This window comes from Rhipicephalus sanguineus, chromosome 7 (assembly GCF_013339695.2).
Source record: "Rhipicephalus sanguineus isolate Rsan-2018 chromosome 7, BIME_Rsan_1.4, whole genome shotgun sequence".
Taxonomy (NCBI): domain Eukaryota; kingdom Metazoa; phylum Arthropoda; class Arachnida; order Ixodida; family Ixodidae; genus Rhipicephalus; species Rhipicephalus sanguineus.
The window spans coordinates 128587145-128609256 of NC_051182.1; the positions used below are offsets into that span (position 1 = coordinate 128587145).

The 22112-nt window shown below is 44.0% G+C and overlaps 1 protein-coding gene across 2 annotated transcripts; it reads right to left on the reverse strand.

The window, feature by feature from the left end:
- Positions 1-6204: 6204 nt before the first annotated feature.
- LOC119399893 (uncharacterized) lies at positions 6205-20254 on the reverse strand. Of its 2 annotated transcripts, none has more exons than XM_037666775.2 (8): positions 20064-20254; positions 19237-19292; positions 16588-16728; positions 11868-11899; positions 10556-10617; positions 9498-9646; positions 8594-8638; positions 6205-6369 (listed from the first exon to the last, which is right to left on the reverse strand). In XM_037666775.2, the coding sequence occupies exons 1-8, from the start codon at positions 20128-20130 to the stop codon at positions 6274-6276; spliced, it is 648 nt and encodes a 215-aa protein (XP_037522703.1). In that variant the 5' UTR covers positions 20131-20254; the 3' UTR covers positions 6205-6273. The 2 variants fall into 2 exon arrangements, with proteins under 2 accessions (XP_037522703.1, XP_037522704.1); XM_037666776.2 differs by having other exon boundaries at positions 9560-9646; positions 20064-20251.
- Positions 20255-22112: the final 1858 nt, after the last annotated feature.

Below are 22112 nucleotides of genomic sequence, written 5' to 3' on the forward strand. Positions count from 1 at the left end.
TCGAAAAATTTTAGTTCGGCTGAAAGTTTTCCCATGACTTTTCGTGTTTCCAATTTGAATCAGTCGATAGTCAGCTTATGGTGCTCGCGCTTAAAGGGCGCCTAAACGACTCCGAGTTAAAAGACGAGAGTTTTGATTTTTTTCTCGCCTTCACTACATCTCCTACAGGCGCTATCGCCTCCTCGCCATTTATTTCTACACAAAAAATCTTGGAGGGTGCCTGAGCTTCGCTTTCAAGAGTAGGACGCGATAGCCCCGTGTTCGTATCGACTTCCCTCGCTATCCTGGCTTCGCTTTTCGGTCGACCTAACCATGTTATCTAAACCGTGCCTCAAAGAAAGCCAAGGTGCGGACGCCCTCCGGCTGCAATATCCATGCATGTTGCGCGACGAAACACGGCCACCCGGCGTGGCGATGCCGTTTAAAAGCGCGCCCCGTGGGCCCTTTGCGCCATCTCACGGGGGATAATTGAGCCGCTGAATAACCTCCGAGATGTGCATACCACCAACCCTAAATCGTGTATGTAAATAGCTCGCCGTTAAGAATGCTGGATGATGTATGTGTGGCGGCCGAGTGGCTGAACGAATCGCGCCATGGAGCGAGGGGTCGCAGGTTCGAATCCCCGGTCCCACTCGAGCCGAAGATATTTTGTTATTTCTTTATTTGCGTTTACCGCGAATTTTCGCTCAATGACAACGCTGGTTTTTCGCTCACAACTAAAGGCGCTGCCGCCGACAGCGGCACATTTGCAAAACGAGCTCTTTAACGCTGTCGCGTTAAAACACGTAGACAATGTCAGCACTGAGCCTCGAACCTATCAGGATATCCCGCTTTTCAGCTACACGCTGTTACCTCCCCTTGCGCAGTCGAAAACGCACAGAACATAGTGGAATCAGCTGATTGCACGCGATAATCGTGCGAGACAAGGCCGAACGGGTGTGTAACTGCGTGGCAAAGCAGGGTGGGAGACAATTCACGACAGATATGCCTCGTATATGGACCAATCGAGAGCTTATTTCCTCGTGACGTCGCATGAACAGACTGCTGGCGTCAAATTTTCTGCCGAAACGACAAGAAACGCCGGGAGAGAATAGCGCGCTCGTTCTTTGTATTTTCGGAGTTTGTTTCGGCTACCTTTAAAGGTTCGGGGCCCTTTAAGGCGCTGCAAAACATCAGAGCACACTCTAGCCTTTCATACGCGAACTCTTTTATCATGCTGTGAGAGCTACCACGAATCAAGTCAATATTCTCAGACCTTCCATTGACGTTGTGGAAAGTTTTCATTGAGTACAACAAACAAAGATTAAAGGGTGGAAGGCAAACACTCGTTTCTCCCCTTTAGTCTTTGTTATGCGCGCTGAAAACTTTCCCTAATGAATCCCTACCAACGTGCGCAGTTTCTGATACTGTTACGTTGCATGTATATTGACGCTTTATCGGTCGTATGCTTCGAGTGGCGGTAGCTTGTTGGTAGTTCCAATTAATCGAGATGTCACGTATTGTTCTACAGTCACTGCTTCGGGTCTCGGCCGTTGAAAAGCACTGACATACATTGAGCTTGATTGAAAGAGGGGCGATTGATCGACGGCTCATTTCTTTGTTACACACAGCCTAATGAAACCAACAGACAATGAAGCTAACGAAGGTATAGGAGATATTTGTAGCTTTTAGCTGTAGTCTAGTAATTATGACATAAGTGGAAAGTATTTAAAATGGATGAAAAATCAAATTGGCGCAAGTAGGGACCAAACCTAAAACGTGTGGCTAACGTGTCCAGTGCTCTATCAATTAAGCTACAACGGCGGTCCCTTTCCCATCCACCTTATTGGGTATTTATGTTTATGTAATCCTGGGAGCGTTAGCCAGCACCTCTCACCGCCATGACGGCGAGTGTGGAACGCTCTTTTATTGCCAGTTGGCGTCACTAGCACGTGATTTTATTATGAGCTGGATGCTGACCAATAAACCCACGTATATTACCTAAGAGCACTGATCATATGTCGTAAATATACTGATGTATCATCACCGGGATCATGCCCTCAAACATGACTTTTATTACTCTCTTTCAGAGCAGTTGATTATATGCCGAGAAGCGTCTATAAAAATCTGTTTTTTAACACGAAAGTGTTTTATGCCGAGGTATACCAAGATTTTCATGACGTATTTCTGTCACGGAAACACGTCAGCAAAATGAACGCCATCAAATGGCAAATAAGAAAAAAACTATAAGAAAAAGTTCCGTCGACAGGAGTCGAACCTATTACCTCTTGGTCGGCGACGATGGCTGGTGGGAGTTTAGCCCACTGAGCTACCGCCAAATATATAACGGAGGCTACATGAACGCGTCTTTTATCGTTCACACTTTCCTCTCGCAGTGCTCTTGCATAGATGGATGTATGAATGCTATGAGCGTCCCCTTTATTACGGGGCGGTGACATGTGTGCCACCAGGATCGAAAAAAAGAAACAAAAAAAAAACGCGCCGTTGCTGCGACCGCCCATTCGGTGCGTTTCCAATAGAAGTATAATTTTGTTTACACACCGCAAGGTGTTGGCTTCAGCCAAAGCCTCGCTCATAGCGTCCATCCATATCGATAAATAGCTCGCCGACGCTCGCCTGGCTGTCGCACCGCTCGCCTGGCTGTCGCACCGCGTTCCCCGCTCGCCCTGTAAGAATTAACTGCCAGGCTAGAGGGAAGACAACGCGTGTAGCGTTTCTCTTCGCGTTTCACGACGCTTTGGAGGAGTGCATACCGAGTGTCAGTGTTTATTATGTGCTTGTTAATGCCATATTTGCGTGGGATTCACCATATTTGCGTGGGATTCACCGTGGATTCACCGTGTCCACGTATATGTTAAGAACTTCAGCTACCGCAAGGGGTAAGTCATGATCATGGGCGTTAGTCGTCGGTACGGAGATGTGCCACGGCGTCAACGTGAGTGCGTCCACATCAGGCGGTGCTACTTCTACGAAAGAACAATATACATTATACAAGATCTCATATACCAGTGGACTAAAGCAATCAACTACTTGTGTGACGACTCGTTTCACTTTCGTGTTATACCGATTCCTATGACAGAGGAATCAACCATCTTTTTTTATATTGCAGTAGTCTCATGACGAAATACTATAATCGGCCAAACATCATGCATTTTTCTTAAATGCTGCAAGTTTTATTCCTGTTTTCTGACACGTCCTTGATTTGATTCTGTGAAGCGCTTAGGTGTAACAGTTAGTGTTGCTTCCCAACAAAACGTTTCACCAAGGGCAACTGACTTACTGAAAAGGATTAAATGGTCGGTTTTTCATTTAGAACCGAACACTAAACGCAAGGACATCGTAACTCGGTCACAGTTATACAATTACCAATGCAAATGCCAGCCCGCAATCACTGGCAAGAGGGTGAACAAGAATCCATCAGTTCATTTGTTTTTCACCATGGTACCAAACAAAACTGCCACAAGAGAACTCGGGAGAACTCAGTACTTATCAGATAATAAAGGAAAAATTTCTGTTTGTCGTCAGTTTACCGACTGCAAGTCCCGAACTCATTTAGGTGTATGGATAATGAGTATGTTATTTCATTGCTACTCACCGGGCTACTTAACAGACATATCCGTCCAGAAATCACCTATATCATGGTAAAAAAAAATTAAAAGGACCCCTTATGCATTCGCAAAAGGCGACCTCACCAGGTATGCACCAGGTATGCACTGCCTCCGTGATGGACCCACCTTTACAAGCACGATGTCTTTTGATGACGTCATCGTGCGACGTCACGTTACGCGACGTCATATTGACGTCACAAAATTAAGCGACCTGCGACCCTCATGACGACGTGAAGTGGTGACGTCGTCACGTACGATCCTTTGCATCACATTGTGTTGACGCCGACGCAGCGCGACGACGATCGACGCCGACGGTCACTTTTCTGCTGTGATGAGGCATCTAAGGCTTCCGTCTTAATAACTGCTGAGGTTTTGCGCGCCAACAACACGATATGATTATGAGGTACGCCGTAGTGGAGGACTCCGGAATAATTTCGACCACCTGCGACTTTTTTTTTTTTGCGTTGAACTAAACCTAAGTACGCGAACATCTTAGCGTTTCGACCCCATCGGAACGCAGTCGCCGTCGCCGGTGCTCACTTATATCAAAGGACCTGTAGAAAAACAAGGCATGCTTTGTTTATCAATATGCTACCGCACTCAAATGTCAGGCCAGAACTCATTAATGCTGAATAACGTATATAAGAAGATGAACTGATTTATTTTCATTATGCTAAGGAACACAAATCGTAGGACAATTTACTCAAGGTATGTCGCCACCTCTGAAAAAAAAAAACAGTTTTAATCCAAAGTATTGAGTTGCATTTTTCTTCTTGTAACGATTAGTTGTTTAGGACGAATAATAATAGAACAAATTACTCATACTGTAAAAAATATTTCTGTAATAATTAAAACTTATGAAAAAGTGGGTGTTACGCCATGTCATAACTAAAAACAGATGGCCTAAATTTAAAAAATTGGGGGACCCTTAAGCTTCGCCTTTAGGAGTTGAACGCGATAGCGAAATCCGGCCCCTAGTGCGCACTTCAACCACTAAGTGCATACTTATTAATGCGTGTTACACACGCACACGCACACAGACAAACACGCGCGCGCGTGCTACGTATCTATAGCAATGGTACAGGTTTTCGATCCAAAGCACTTCCCTGTGCTAGAGTCGAGACATATTTCTCACAATGCCTCACAGATGGCAGCACATTATCTAATGTTTGGTGGATGCTTGATCAACGCCTCCTCTAGGAGGGGTTGGCTTTATATGTTTTCCACTAGATGGACACAGTTGTCCATTTCTGGAACTGTTTGAAAGTTAGTGTGTGTTTTTAGCGGCGAACTATCGCGGCTTTTTTCGAAGCATGGCGTCGCGCAAGAAAACTAATTTGACGGCCTTGCCAATGCGCCTACAAATCACCGAATGGGTTCATTTTCGTCGTGACACCTGTCGAACAAAATGCGTTCAGGAGGCTCCTTCCACTACATGGCATTTATGTAGTGTTTTTTCCCAAAGCAGTTGCAAGTAACAATGTGGCTTTGTGGTAGGACACCTGCTTGCCACGCAAACGGCCCGTGTTCGATCCTCAATGGGACCGAAGATTTTTATTGGTTATTTTATTTGCATCTTTCTCGATTTTTCGGTCACGGACGATTTTTCGCTCACAAGCGACGTAGCGACGTCCACACCGACGGCGGCATTTCTGCGAAAGGAGCTCTCTACGCTATCGCGTTAAAAGTGAGTTAGCAGGAACGTCATGAGCACAGTCAGCTGTGTGATGGATTAGGATAATTGCAATATATGTAAGCTTCATTTAGCTCCTTTCGTCGGTGAGTCTACTACAACTTGTCTCATTGTTTAGGTACCATTGCTTACTACTAAGCTTTCTTTAACAGGCACTACTGATATGTTTTTGTAATATGCTATCATTTCATGATCAAAAATATTGAACTACTTTCTATATCTACTATTCAAACTGCTAGACATGCACATGCACGCTTAGCACATGAAATTAGATACACTAGAAGTCTAGAACCCCGCTCTTACGTTCCTCACTGCTGCGTTTTCCCGGCTGTACTTCGTTTTCCGCTGGTCCCGGCATAGCACCCATAGTATCCAATGTATCGGAAACGCCGCTGTTACGTCGCAACTGCGGGATCGTTCCCGTATGATACGTCGTGGAGTGCGCTCCGAGCCGGCCGAGTGGCCACGCAAGATAGCGGCCATGTTTACTCTTCACGCAGCTTGGCCTGGGAATGGTCGGGGTGCGTAGCATTCGTTTATTTATTCCATATCCATTGCTTGCTAGTCTTAAAACATGTTAGCGAGACGTCGAAGGTTAACGTCCTTCTGCTGGTCCCTCTCTTCCATTTAGCAGTCGTGGCATAGTTGCGTCTTATGACTCCTGTGTGCCACGAAAGCTAATGCGGATAATGTAGTGGATATCACATTGTGGACAACCGTGAATCCTGTTGAGGAGCTCGCCACTGCTCGTCATGTACGACCTGCAAGTAGTGCTAAATTGAACCGTACGAATCAATATGCGCGGAAGTAATTCAAGACAATGACAGCAGTTTCTTTTTTCTAGCAGGGAGCTCTAGTGACATGTGTGATACATGAGCGCAAAAAAAACAAAACAAATGAAGCAAACAATTTTGAGTTTTTATTTGTTATAAGAATTACACACACCCTTTCTGTATCTGTAATATGTACCGCTTATTTTACTGCATTCCCTGAAAAAGGCAGCCATGCATTCTTCCTGGTCTTCCCAATCGGCTCGTATTCGATACCACAGCTGGCATGTTGACCGATCTGTAGATAGAAAAGAGTAACCAAAATTAATGGGACTTGCGAGGGTCTCAGCTTGTATTATGTATGTAGATTTTTGCACTTTGCAGTTATCGGAGCGTTGGTCACATATCTGAACAAAGATTCGTTGACATTTGTAGAACGAATTGACACTCAAGAGAGAGTTCCAGCTTTTCCGCCTATGTAGGGCTGGACTTCTGACTTAAACCGCCTTTTCTTTCGTGCTCTAGAAGTATTGGAGCCGTTGCACAGCTACATAAAAGAGCGATTGCTAGCGGTATTTTTAAACATAGTTTGGAGGCTCTTGTTAACTAGGTGTGTAAGCACATCTAAGGGCTTGCTTGACAATAGGCGAATAACTAGTATATTGGAAGGCGCAAATCAACTACACCGCGTCCAATAAAAGCAGAGACTTAAAATATAGCAACAGGTGTAGTGAAGCCATGATCCAGTAAAATATGTTCAGTGAATTGAAAGTACTTCTTCCGAGCTGCTCTAATCCGTATTGTATTCTCCTGGAGGAACAACAATAACTCAGGACAGCAATCTGATAATTCAGCGGTCCAGAGGCGAATGTTTGAGTAGAACAGGGAGAAAAACGTACAATATCGCGCAATCGCGGAGGCCCAGTGTGCCCGGCAGCACGCCGTCTGGCAAAAAAGACGAAGCTTGCGGAGTGGTTGATATCTGCTCCGACAGGTGCCGCCACACTACCAGCCGATCTTATTTTATTCTCCTGTACGACGACAACCTGCAAAAGCATGCGCACAAACAAAAAGAATTCGAGAACGATCACCGATAAGCGTAAACTCGGGCAGTGTGGTTGTGTCTTCAGGGGTGAAGTTACAGCCGCAGACACGTGGATCGTGGCATTGAACGGATTGCGAGAGCCAGATGCCTCGCAAACATTGCATGATGTCGCAGCTTTACAAGTCACCAAATGATAGATATGTGGTACACAACACGGCTAGGGCAATTCATTCTGTCCAAGAAAAGAAACCTCGAGATAAACACTGTCGCTCAGCTCACGTACACACGGAGCACGTTGTAACACAGGCAGACGACGCTCGCTGCCCACAGGAGGTTCGGTGACGTGGACTGGACATATCCAATCAGATCAGCCGCCTGCGCGTGACGTCGCGCTTTCAAGACGACGTGCACTGGAAGTGAGCGGTTTGAAAAGGCGTTTGGCTGAGCCGCTGTGATCGGTGGCGATTCGCAGCTTTAAAGCCTTGTAATAAATTATACAGTTTACGCACAGAGCTTAGATCGGTCTGTAAATGATCGTTAGGACTTGCTCTACCGGCCCAATGTGTTCGTACAACATCGTCAAAGCCGTTTCGGGGTCCCTTTAAGTTACGCGTCTGGTAGAAATTTAGGCAGTGAGACGAAGACTTTGAATTATGTCAAATATTCCTCATTTTTGCACCTTGAGCTCTCTTATTCGGACTGCCTGCTTTTAACGAGTCACCACTACAAGGAAGTCAAGCAATTTAACACGCATGACTGCAGGTTGAGACACGAGGGTTACAGGCATATACAAATCAATTTGGACGTCATCCTGTTTTCTAGCATGAACTAGCTCGATAAATAATCAAGTCTGAAAAAATGAGTTATACATGAAAAAAATTAAGGCAACTTCGCAGTAGTGGTGCCAGGCCTGAAGGAGGTGCGGAGCTAGGCGGCCTTCTTTGCTTATCTTTAGCTTTCGCTTTCTTTCTTCCTCTTTATCTTTATTTTTCTCTCTTCTTTCTGTTTCTTCTATTTCTTTTCTGTCTCTGTGGCAGAAATACTCCCCAAATAGTTGACTTTTTCTGAGAGTGTGGGTTATCTTTGTGCTTCGTCTGACTGCCGAAGTGGATCTCAGAGGCCACGAAGAATGAAGCGCGCGGTTGAGATCTTCTCCACCAGGTCGCGCAATGATCCCTGATCCTCACAAGAAAAGTTTTATTTCAATGAATTTGTTCAGTTAGCTTCCATTCATTATCTTGACAGTTAATTGGATCTTATCGTAAGTAAACTCATGCCCCGATATCGTATGTATACAATATGTCTCTTAACTTCGACCGGAACCATCGACTTCGTATAAGTTATTATTTTCTTATACGCATTCTCTCAACATTTCGAAAACCGGAAGTAAGTACTCGATCGGAAGTGCTTCGAAGAGAAACAATATTGTCACTCGTTGCTCGGGCCAATAAAACACTGGAATTATTTATTCTCTCACCTGAATATACCTCCGAAGAATCATTTCGACTTGTTGGGGCTTGAGCTGGAAGAAACATGGATATTTCAATATATCTGGGCAGAAGCTTGCTCAAAGACATTGGGTAATTGTAGAGCTCACCCGAAACTGTTACAACGATTGCTTCATTTTCATGATGTGTAACCAAGTGCTCGTAGTTTATTGAGACGGGCATCTTTTTTAAACATTTACAGGCATTATAATGAAGAAATGTTATGGTTAGCTAACATAAAGATGGAGCAGAATCTCGACTGCTACCACATAAATGGGATAAATTCATCTTTGACAATCGATGAGAGTCTTATTGCTTGGTGTAATGAATGCATAGATAATTGGACATTCTCACACACTACTGATGCTAAACTGGGCGCGGTACTGAATTAAGAAAGCAAGATTTTGAAAACGTTAGAAGCGTCGCCTCGGTGGTCTAACTGTTTATGCTGCTTGAATGCTGACCCAAAGGTCGTGGGATTGAACCCCGGCCGCCGCGGCCGCATTACTAGACAAAATGCTAGAGGCCCGCGATCTTGAAATGCGTGTATAATATTTTTTAGAAAAAAAAACTAAGAAAAAATTATGGCCAGTTTTTACTGCTCAATAAAGAACTAACATGTCGTAATGATGAACTACTTTGTTTTAATGAGAAAGCTTGACTTGTTAGTAGGCGGTGCCAGTTCATTTTATTACGTACAAGCGATAAATATTTCGTAAGCGATGCATATTCCGAGATTTATGCGAATCCTGTATATAGGAACTTATGTAGTGGTTACAAAGGGCACATGAGTTGCTGACGAGCGAAGTAAAAAAGACGCGTTCGTTATAGTGTCTGGACTTTTCAATTAGCGCCGCTGCATTTAGAATTCGTAAAAGTCTCTGCTCTACTCACCAGAAATATTAAGACGTTTCGTATACGGCTACTCTTCGGTAACTTTGTCTTTGCTTTCTTACCTGTCTCGTTCCCCACGAGGAAGCATGTTGGACGAGCAAAATAGAGGATGTAATCGCCGCTGACTTCCGGATCAAGTTTTCTTTTATCTGAAAAATTTAGTTCGCAGATCTTATCACCCAACTGCATCGATGCATGATGCGCGCGAGATGCGCCCGCTTCTCGAAAAGGGACTACGCTAGTCCTTTGCTTATCTCAGATGATCATGTATCTTTTATAGCGTGAAAAGTGGGGAAGCCCACCGTTATAACGACTGGAGAGGTTTGCTTCCATCGAACTTCATCCATAAGTTTAGGACTTGCAATACCTAGAGTGACGCCCTAACAGGGAAAAGTAAAAACAAAACGAAGGAAAACAATCTGCCTTTGGCACTTCGACTCGGAAAACAGGCAAATGACAGTATACCTAGATATTATAAAAATAGTTGTAAAAATAGACGCTCCGTGGCGCAGCAAAGACGCAGTGCTAATTCTTCATTACAGATCTCGCTACTTCAGTACGTGTTTCATTACCAAGTTGTTAAAATCTTTTAGCTTTGCGATCACTGACAAATTGACCTGGCAATATTGAATTTCGATGGAATTATAAACTGATACAAAACTGCATTAGCATGACTTTAGTTGCCGCTTTACCTGTGACCCCATCAACTGGATTTATTAGCACAAGGCATTATAGAATAATTTACGGAGGGGTTTCGGTGCCGCGATGTTAACCTTGCCGTTTTGAATTTTGAGCTACTAACTAAATAAACAAAAACAAATTGACATATGCATATGAAAACGGTTGGGCTGGGGCATTCGACGTTTCCTGACCTATCAAGTCACGTCACGAGATACAAAAGTAAGAAAACATTCCATTAACATCCCAAGGTGGTGGCAACTGGCACCCACATGGCTTACGTAAAATCGTCTATTGACACAGGCGTTATAATATGCACTTAAATTGTCCCTGTTTACGGCACGTAATCCTATAAAAGAGCTGTTTTCACTGTCTCTTACCGTAAGCATTCACCAAAACTGACGGAATACTGTCCTTCAACCCCACGTACCAGTAGGTATCCCTAAAATATAAAGGTACGTTAATTAAAAATTATTTTTCGGTCACTGAAAAAAGTCACAGTTTCGTCACAAGGGAGAAGCAGTGAATGCAATAGGAAAAATTGGAATGTTATACCAAGTAAGGCTAGCAGCTCACGCCTTTAGCATGCGATATGGTGTAACTCAACAAAACGTTACAATTATATCTATAATTATAGAAATTACAATTCAGAATTTTATTACTATAGCAATTATATGGACCCAGTTGGCGCTTTTTTGCCGTCGCCGTAATGTTTCGTATAAAGTCCAAATCGATAAGATCACCCTGCGCGTCGTATGTTCAATGTGCGAGTGAAAGCGTGTGCGGGCTGCAGACGGTCGCGGATCAAGCAGAGATGAAACGGCGTTAGGAAACGCGGCCGCTGCAGCAAATGAAGCGAGCTTCGTTCTGCCTATGGCTTCAAGGCAAGGTTTGCAATGCAAGCACAACACGTACAAACGTATGAGCTCATCCCCTCTAAAGAGATACGGCGCGTGGGACCCCCGGCCGCTCAAAGTACCCTTTATTGCCAGAGCTACGCAGCCCTCTTTCTGGCACCCCTCCATGCGTCTTTCGAGCGACGGAGATGACCGGCGCGTTTCATCTCAGCTTGAGGCGCGACCGTCGGCAGCCCGCGCACGCTTTCACTCGCACATAGAAGATACTCTGCGCGGGGCGATGTTATCAATTTGTGCTTCATACGGAACATCGCGGGTCGGCAAAAAATGCGCTCGGCGTGTTCATATTATTGCTATAGCAATAAAATTTTGAATTGCAATTTAAACGTCGATTCCTGCCGTTCTGAGGAAGCAGAAATGCCGACGGCACATCAACACCATGGCCCCCAAGGATTGTTTACCGATATGACCGCGGTTCAGCGAATAAGTACGATGCCAGTAAGACCTCAGAACATTATATAATGCAAGGTGTCCGTACTACGTAGATGATGCGATCATCCTTGCTCCTTTCTTATCCTTATGAGCGAAAAAAACATATAGTCTTGAATACTGGATAGCACCGATTTGACATTGGACAAAGGAAGCGCTTATCCTTTGCATCAGTGTTCTTTCTTTGTCCTGTGTCGATTCCGTGTTATAAGATTTGAGACTATGAACCAACTCGCCCAGCAGCGAATTTCGTTAGAGCATAGCGTGCTGTATTTACAACTAGGCGTCCCCATAACAAGTAACTACCGTAAATAATAAATTTGAAAATGAAAATCCTAAGTCTCACCTTTTTTGCTTGCGCTCGCTTCCTTTTCCCCCCTAGAAGGAAATTTGGAGCCCAATTACAAGGAAACGTAACGAGCGCTATGTAAGTACAGTCATAAAAATGACGAGTGCTGCTGAGAACTTTCTAATAATGTGAAGACGAAAGCTATAGTTTGAGCTCACGCGGCGACGTATGGGCACTGTGCAATAGAATTTTCGAAATTTGACAGCAGCGCGAGAACCCACAGCCTAAGGAGCACAAAATGGGCTCTGCTCCGACCAGCAGCGAACTCGACTAGCGCGTCTCCTCCGTCTATACCATGCATGCTCGGAAGAGCCATCGCCGCGCAGGACCGGTGTGGAGTACGCGTCTCACCTTTCTTCACGGCCCTACTGCGCTGCTTATGTGAACGGCGCAATGACGAAGTAGACGCGCAGTTCGCACGCCCACGTGTTTTAGCAGCTCAGCTGTTCAAGCCGACCGTTAGTCCGTGCAGAGCGACCAGAAAACTATCATCATCATGAACCGGCACGCGCACTCTTTGTTCTCTTCTTCATCTTCTGCTTCGCTCCCAGAACACGTGAGCCGATTTATCCGGCGTGGGATGCAATAACTCTGATGGGCGAGAGAACGAGTACAGAGAGAGAGAAAGAAGGAGAAAGATATAAATTCTTCACGAGGCGGGATTCGAACCCTTATACCTACGATCCGAAGGCGAGCGTCGTAACCACTCGGCTATCCAGGCACGCTAGCGGAGCTTAGCATAGCTGGTATAGTGTATTATAGCAAGAGGGGGGGGGGAAGGGAAGTGAGGATGAGGAGGAGGGGAGAGAGCAAAGCACAGCATTGAAAGAAAGAGAAAGAGAGAAGTAGAGAGAAAGAAAGAGAGAAACACGAAGAATCAATGAAAGAGAAAGAAATAAACAGAAAGAAAGAGACAAAAAGAGGAAGTCATAGATAGAGAGAGAGAAAGAAATAGCGAGAAACAGAAAGAAATAGATAGAGAGGGAAATAAATAGGAATAAACACAGACAAAAAGGTAAGAGAAAAATAAAGGGACACAAGAAAAAGAGAGGAGAGAATTTGTTTATTTCATATTGTACTTACTGATAACAAACACTTATCGGACCTGTAGCCAAAGGCTAGTTGTCGGTCCGATACAAAAGAGTAGATAGGAAATCCTACCCTAAATAGGAAAGGCCGTCCAGCTCCACACTTCCTTCAGGCTTGGCACCACTAGTGCGAACCTGCCTTAATTTGAACAGTGAAGCTGTTAAAATTAAGGTAGCCGTAATAAAGGTAGCCGGAAAATTAAGCTAGCCCTTAATTTGTATGCCATATCACGATTCATAAAGGGGTATGTGCCACAGAAATAGGGTAACTCCCACTACTCACCATTGGTCCACTAAATAGGAAGAAGACAACGGTTAGCCCAACATAGGGAACGAAAAGATTTAAGTTATAACATCTACTTTTACGAATTTTTATTTCTAGTTTCTTTTCTTTTTTTCCCAAATTCTCGGTTTTATTGCTTCAATTCTATTCTATATTAATATTATTATTAGAACCTTAATTCTAATTCACTTATACTTTTTCCGTATTAAACAAAGTTTGAACTTCAATTTCAAATTTGACTTTAAAGCTAACCGGTTCTTGGCCAATCCCCCAGTGTGGGTATGAGCCACAGCTTCCAGGGTCTACTCTACTCTACTCTACTAGGGGACGGCAAAGGCAACGGCGGCTGCGAGGAGACCCCGAAGCGATAGAAGCCCTACGCCAACGACGATCTGCCCGTAGATCTATGAGAGGTGCGAACGCTTGGTTTCAGCGCGAGTTAATGTCTCTGAAGTTTGGACATCCGTGTCGTGTCTGTGACTGTGTATGGTTTAATTCGAACCTCTCTGCGCTGTGAATCAACGTAGAAACAACCTAGCATCACATAGCAAAAGCCTAGCAACGACTTAGAAGCAACCAAGAAGCAACCAGATTAGTCTTCAGAATCGTCCAGTTTGGCTGTTTCAAGGCTTACGCGGCTTAGTTCTTAGTGCAAGCTTCGTCTTTTTTTTTTCACTCACGCGAACGCCGCAAGCATGAATTGGACGCGACGCTTCCGAGCTCACTTTGGAGCGCATTTTCTGTACTTCCAGTGACCTTGAAACAGACATTTAGGCTTTAGCCTTAGAACTGCTATGAGCATCGGGTTACTCAAGAGCCTTTGCATGATGTTAGTGATAACGAATTATTTTTAGGGGCGAAGCTCCTTAAGGCGGCACCCGTTCGTCCCTCGTAGTCGTCGTCATCGTAGTAGTGCGTAACCAGTCTTACGCTTTGACCTCCAAGGTGGTGCCGGTGGGAGATTTCTCCTGTGCGTTGTTGAACAATAAAAAATTCGCAACGTGCGCGTTAACTAAAAGCCGAATTCTTCTGTCTCTCATTCCCCACTAGCAGCCATTGGCATGTTCCAGTAGGAAACGTTAGTAGAAGTAGAAGTGTAAGTGTTAGCTAAAAGCCGACTTCTTCTGTCTCTCATTCCCATTAGCAGCCATTGTTTACCTCCAAGGTAGTGCCTGGTGAGATTTCTCCTGTGCGTGATTAAACAATAAAAATTTTGTTCAAAACGCCGTTGATTGATGAAATAAACCAACGAAAGACGCCAGATGTTTTGTAAAAGCAGAACGAAAGAACGCCAGATGTTTTTCTTAAAGTGTAGTAGTAGTAGTTGTATGTAGCCACCTCGCCCGATCGTCAACGGGCGAGGTGGACCGGCAACGGCGCGAGGACCCTGCCGTACGAGAGTTAAATCACACTAAAAGACATACTTTGCGGGCGATACACTCTAGTGAGCTTTCAACTTTTCGTCTTAATGTACATGATAAAGAAATTATTTCTACGAAAAACGCAAGGCACACCTTGAGCAATATATTTGGTTTTGGGACGCTAAATGGAACCATGAGGCGATGCGAAGCCGGAGCACTTGCACGATCGCGTTCCGTTGGCTTTCGTTGCTTTCTGTTTTACCATATAATGTGCATAAATATACCTAGCTTTTTGTGACATATTATATGTGTGTGTGTGTAAATGTGCTAAAAATCAATTGTACGTGTTGCCTCCGCGTCATTCCATGTGTTTATTTATGTCCATGTTACTGAATTATGTTTTGTCTTTCTCGTGAACGTATTTCTAGCAAGAAAACGTCATGTTCAATTGTTATTGATGTTAACCGTTTGTGATACAATAAATTTTTCTAAACACGCATGCTACCGACCTCGCGTCGTGGAACGCGCGTCCTGTCTTCCCTCTAGCCTTGCCTTTAATTCGCACAGGGCGAGCGGGGAATGCGGTCGCTCTTGGCGCTCTTTCGCTCGGGAGCGGACTTATTCCTTGCATTTCACCGATCACAAGTGATAATGAAGGGACCACGTAAACCAACAGTACAATAAAAGTTTGATGTTTAATATATACACGATGTTTCACACTCTTTATATTATGTACTGGGCGCATTTCACGGAAGAGTTTCACGGTTTACAGATGATTCCCTCCGTAGCTTCGCCCCACTCATCATCATTCACCCCGTGGATATGCTGTGATTTTTCTTGCTAGCTGCGTGCTATGTCCATGTTGTTATGACATTTTTGCATGGAGTTTGCTTGAAAGCGTACACTTCAGGAGGGTGGTTAAAGTAGTACTAAGCACCCAGAAAAATATACTGAAAATTCCCCCAGTGCAGTCAGATAATTGGAACATAATGCATGGCTGCGCTAAAAAACACGGACAAGGAAGACATGTATACAGGACGGGCGCAAACCGCATGTCTCTTAGAATAGCAGCGGCAACTACGCAACGAAGAAATAAAAAGTAATATACTCGTAAACATGGGTCTACTTCTCATCAGAAAAAAAAGGAAGCAATGTACCGGTTATGATTATTATTTGGGCGGATCAAACTGCATAAGAGCCTCAGTTGACAGTGTATTCGGTTATTTGCATAAAAAAAACCAGCGCAGTTGATAATTTCATAATGTTCATTCTCATTATTGTTGGCATAGAGTTTCATATAGATACAACAGAGGGAACTCTGGCGCTAGTGTCTATGTGAGCTGCATCGCATGGCGCTTCAGCCAGCATGGGAATGATGTGTAGTACACGGATTTGTCTAAACTTCGTTCTTTCGGCTCTATTTGGCTCCGCGTCGCCTGCATCCGCTTTGTCGCAAAACGAAGTTCAGCAATAGTCAGCAGTTCCACTTCACCACTTTAACTTCTTTAGGCTCACCAATTCAAATTTGGTCACGAAGTTCACAAAGATTCACTCTTTTATCCGAAAGAAAACCAAAACACAGCAATAAACAAAGCCACAAGTGTGTTCCAAGCCCGCAAGTACGATGATTAGGCAAATCCGTGTACTACCCATCATTCCCATGGTGGCTGAACGACCGCAGCGCTAGAGTTGCCTCTAGTTAATTTTAGGAAACTATGATGGGGCGTTACGAACCATAACCACGATATGATTATGAGAGACGCCATAGCGGAAGGGTCCGGAAATTTCGACCCCCTGGGATTCTTAACTGTGAGCATAAACCCAAGTACAAAGGCCTCTAGCATTTCGCGTCGATCGAAATGAGGCGGCCGCGGCCGAGATTCGATCCCGCGACCTTCGGTTCACTGGTCTAGAACCATAACCACATGACCACCTAACCTGGTTGCGATTTCATAATGTTGTTGCATCAATTCCACCCGACTCACCCTGTCAAAGAACTGTAAAGTGTGATGATATCCAAGTGACGAAGGCACCATACGTTTGGAGGTCCAACAGATGCGTTTATTTTTGTCTATTATTCCATTCACACCTCTCTCTAGGAAGAGTTTTGCCCGCCCCTCGAGCAGCTGCACTCAAAAGAAAACAAGAACTAAATTAGTACGTTTCTGCTGTTCTGTCTTGCCTTCTAATAAAAGGGCCTCGATGTTTTCTTCGAAATCAAAATTTTAGTTTCAGTTTCAGTTTATTTATTTACCACAATAAGTACGGTGCCTGTATGAGGTGTGCTGGGGAAGTCGGGATAAAAGCTGCGTAAACAGCAGCTTGACTAATCCTCTCCCCACCAAACGCACAACATGGCAGCAAACATGACAGCTAGGAAGCAATACAGTAATACAGTACACAATACACAATACAGTACAGTAATAAACGGGAATAATAGAAGAAACAAATTTATATAGGAAAACATCTGCACGGTGTAAGCCAAGCAGTAATAACGCAAACAACAATTTTATATTGGAAAGCATCTGCAGGATGAGACAAGCTATATACAGTAAGCAATATTTCTATACAAATACACTGAGAATATACGGTATGTTAGAACATGATTTCAAGTAGTTTTCTCATCGCTACAACCCGCAACTGCTCTTCTGTCAGCTCATATTTGTTTGGTATTCTCGGTAGGATCTTTTTTAGCATCTGAAAACCGCAGTTGGTACGAGGTCGTGGAACGTAGTCGCGGAAGTTAGCACTGTAAGTGCCAGAATTTTCTTCATATGAAAGGAAAAATTAGAACTTTTTGTTCTTCTTTTATAGCCGTTCACGAATGTTTTCCAATTTGATGGCGCATTGCCTGCATGAAACAGGGCCTTTTAAAACAGGTCCTTTAAACATTTGAAAGTGCATGCATGAGGACTGTTCCGTCGAATTTCGAAAATGAAGTGCTATTTCACTAAACAACTAATTACTACAGCGCTCATTTAGCAAAACGGTTCGCCTGTCTTCCACTGGTTGGCAAACCCCGAATTACAACAAACCTCATCCTGCAAACATTACTGCAGGAGCGTTTTCTGCGTGGTACTCCGAGCACTACGTCGCCTCGTGCGTTAATTAAGGAGTTGTGTGCAACAACCACAACTCATAAATCAAACAAAATATGTCAGTAACGTCTTCTCGCTACAGAACAGTAATCACTGTAAATTACTATAGTCACTACAACTAGTCCGGGGCAGTTCCTCACAGTGATGTCTAACACGCCTAAACTGTACTTGTCTGGTTGGTGAAGAGGCTACTGTCCTCGTGTTTCCCTACAGTGCATGGGGTTCTGCAAAAGCACGTAGAGCATCAGCCTAACCAGATTTATAATATTGGGGACCTGTATTGGTCAGCAGACTAATTTAGAGGCTCAGCTAAAAGGTTAACGTGGTAGAGGAGTCAATCCTCGAGTACAGTTTTCTTAATGATGGATATACTGTCAGCAGGCGTGAAGCTTCTAAAGATAAATCCTTTGGTTTGAACTCCCGAACATCCATGGTGAATGCATAAAAAATCCTTTTCTACGCCTGTGAAATCTGAGTGAACTGCGGAGCTTGCCAGCAAGCGCCACCACTTGGCGAACGCAGATTCAGCTCTTTCTTTATCTCTGTTCATCTCCTTCTTTCTTTCAACTTTCTTTCTTAATTTATTTCTTTCTACATCATCGTCGTGTTCTTCTTCTTTCTCTCATCATTCTATCTTTCTTCATCTCTTACTATATTGCTCTCTCTCCCTCATTTCCCTCCACCTCACCCTTACATAGTACACATCACCCCCACTTCCCTTGCTATACTATATTATGCATGGATATGCTATGGTAGGAGCTACTTGGCACATATTCCTTGTCTCTGGCACATAAACTATACTATTCAAGGTTATGCCATGTTTTGCCCTCACTCGTTCTCTTTTCCTTCCTCCTCACCCTTATTTCTTTTCCCCACCCTGTTGGTATACTATACTATTCATGGCAATGCTAGGCTAGGAGCTGCTTGGCATATACCCGCTTTCTGTCGGCGCGAGTTGCGCTCCCCTTGACCTCTTCCCTCGTTATTTCCTTGCGCAAAAACAGCGATACTTTCGTGGCTTGTACGTGGGAATGGAGCTTAGCGAAGGACAGAGCGAAGCGAACGGGGGCCGTTTTTGGGTCATCAAATGTCTGTAACTGCGTTCTTACGGCAGCATTTCGAAATATCCTCGCGGCTACGTGTTTGTTGAAGACTCGTGCACACCTGCAACGCCACAACTAAATCTCGACCTCTGGGTGGTTTAGGGTACGTAAGCTTGCGTGCGTATGACTACTGCCTCGATGTACTCGTCCCGTGAAAAGGGAGGTGCGTGCCATCTGTTTAAAATTTCGATCTTTGTCGCTTCACGCAGGCGCTCCATAATTTTCAGGCACGATCGAAACCGAGTAGGCTACGCCCCACGCTTCTTTGCTCGCAATGCTCGATTTTAGTGAGGGTCCCCTTCCGCCATCACGGGAGGTGCGATTGCCGCAATTTTTACCCACGTTGAAGTATACGGCGATGATCGTATGTTAAATATAGCATAAGTAAATTAACGCCAAACCAAACAAGTTATTAATTTCGCGGGTAGCTTACCCGGCGGGCATCTTCCATATACTTTTGGTCTTTCGTAGGTATCCTGGAGTAATCACCTATCAAAAAAAGCAAGATACGCAAAAATTCAACCGAAAATGCCTTTTTTACTATCTATACGCACAGTGAGACCATAGTCGCACCTCGATTTTTTTTCCCCATCACCTTGAACGTTTACTCAACGCATTTAGAAAGCGAGGGGTACAGGCTACTATGAGTTGTGAACGAAATACCTTCGTGAAATTATTTATCCTGTCCGTGCTGTGCTCATAAAGCAGACCCTGAATGGGTTATAATAATATATTGGGTCTTACGTGCCAAAACAACGATGTCATTGTGAGGAACGATGTAGCGTAGAGCTTCGAAAATTAGAGGATAAAGTAGAGGATAAAACATTGCATAGCCATGTCTAGTACGTTATAACAAGGAGGTGGGAAGGGGAATGGATGGTGAGGAGGACTGATGTGAGGGTTAGGAGGAGGGTAAAAGGAAAGAAAACGTTATCGGCTACGCTGCTTCCTCAATCTCCTCACCACTAGTGGGCAGCTGTCCCAATATTTTTTTGCGATGTTAAATAAAATCGACGTTTTTGGTAATATGGACAATTTAAAAAGTGGCCGAATACGGAATGACGCCAGAGTGAATGTTCCCACGGTTTGCCAAAAAAGGGGCTTGTCTGCACTGATGTCGCTGCCCCTGACGACGACGACAATTGGGACACTTCCTCGAAACATTGGTTCCAGCTGCGAACCTTCTTCGATGACTAGTCATCTCATCAGCGTAGCGATAGAGCAGAGATTCCAAAGAAAGTTATAGCAATTGCTACTCACTTTGACCACTACAGTGTACCCAGCACACGTGGGCAAGCATGAGAGAAAGGGCAACGTTAGTCGTCATTGATCTCTCGTGAGCCTCAACAAAAGAGGACTGGAAATAATTGTACGAATGAACAAATCTGATCACAAGTTCCTTCCGAACCTCTATCTAGTGCTCATCAGACGCGCACTAGACTCCAGTGTACTACATAGAGAACTAACTGCAGTTATTTATACTTTATATGCGTCGTAGTTTATACGCTTATTAAAGAAAGAATGTGGCTAATGAACTAATGACGTAGCATGACGTGACCTCAGCGAAATCACCTGAGGCCTTTGTTCGTACGCGCCGGCTGCCCTTTCAGATTTTACAATATTTTTTAGTATAAAGGTTATGAGCGCAAAGGAATTCGTTTTGCGGGACAAGATCCGGCGCGAGGCGGGCATATCTTGCAGGCAATGACTCGACTCGCAGAATAATTAGCGATAAGTGCGTTCAGTAAATACGGAATAGCATTATGACAATCACACTGGCAAACAACGTTTTAAATGGAGCACTTTTGTTCAAGTAAAGTTCAATGTACCCCTAATGAAAGGAACTTTTCAATAGCGCAGATGAATCTAAATATCCATTAGTGAAGTTATATGTTCGATCTAGACACGTGAAATGCGCGTGTCTACCACATGCTACGTCAGAGGGCGATTCCCTGTGACGAAGTGTGTAACGAGGATTGACTGATAGCTTGTCGAAGGCGGGCAATGGTTATTCAATACGTCCTGACAGATGCTTTTCAAGCAAACCGTCGTGCACAATGACATCTAAATTGTCACGTGCATGACATGCATATTATGCTATTTATAGTACGAACTTTTCTTCCTGCCCTACATGCAATTGTATCATTCGATGTCAATTTTTTATTATTTCTTCTATATTCAAAGATTACCCCGCATTGCCCGATAGCGTTACAGCAGTGACATGAACAGTTCTTCCTTTTTTACAGCGCACTTGCATTTCAGACAACTTAATCCACTTTTTAATGGCTCTAACAAAAAAATGATTTTGAGAATAGGTTCGTCCTGGTACGCAATTCTCTTAATTTGAAAACATGGTCAGTACTAGATGAGTGGTAATGAGGTTCCTTAGGGTATTTTTCTTTGTTAATTCCTGTTCTATTGTTATATATCTGAAACAGGAACTTCAGGCGCAGTTTTTGCTGACGCGAGGAAAGCAGTTCCCACCCAAGTTCATTTTTCATTTGAGTGCAGCTCTCCGCTCTCTTGTACCGTCCCACGACGAATCTGGCCGACGAATCTGGAATTTTCTCAATATCATCAATCAATGTGACCTGCGAAGGATCCAATCCGGCACAAGCATAGTCTAGTATAGATCGAACACATGTTAAATATGCTGTCTTGTTTTAAGTTCAGTTCCGAAGTTTTTAAATTTCGTTGAATAAAGTTTAGCACCCTTCCAGCTTTTCAAACCACATCGCCTACATGCGCATTCCGTGAGCAGTCGGATGAAAAGACTCACCTAGGTATTTATATCGGACATGCTCTTTCAGATATATATTTCTTCGTAACATACACAGCTAAAGAAGCTACTATGAGCGCACCGTGGTGCTGGATGATAGATAGATAGATAGATAGATAGATAGATAGATAGATAGATAGATAGATAGATAGATAGATAGATAGATAGATAGATAGATAGATAGATAGATAGATAGATAGATAGATAGATAGATAGATAGATAGATAGATAGATAGATAGATAGATAGATAGATAGATAGATAGATAGATAGATAGATAGATAGATAGGCAGGCAGGCAGGCAGGCAGGTAGGCAGGTAGGCAGGTAGGTAGGTAGGTAGGTAGGTAGGTAGGTAGGTGGGTGGGTGGGTGGGTAGGTAGGTAGGTAGGTAGGTAGGTAGGTAGGTAGGTAGGTAGGTAGGTAGGTAGGTAGGTGGGTGGGTAGGTGGGTAGGTGGGTAGGTAGGTAGGTAGGTCGCGCACGGCAGTAATAAACGAAGAACTAGGTGAACCAAATTAAGTTCCAAAAATG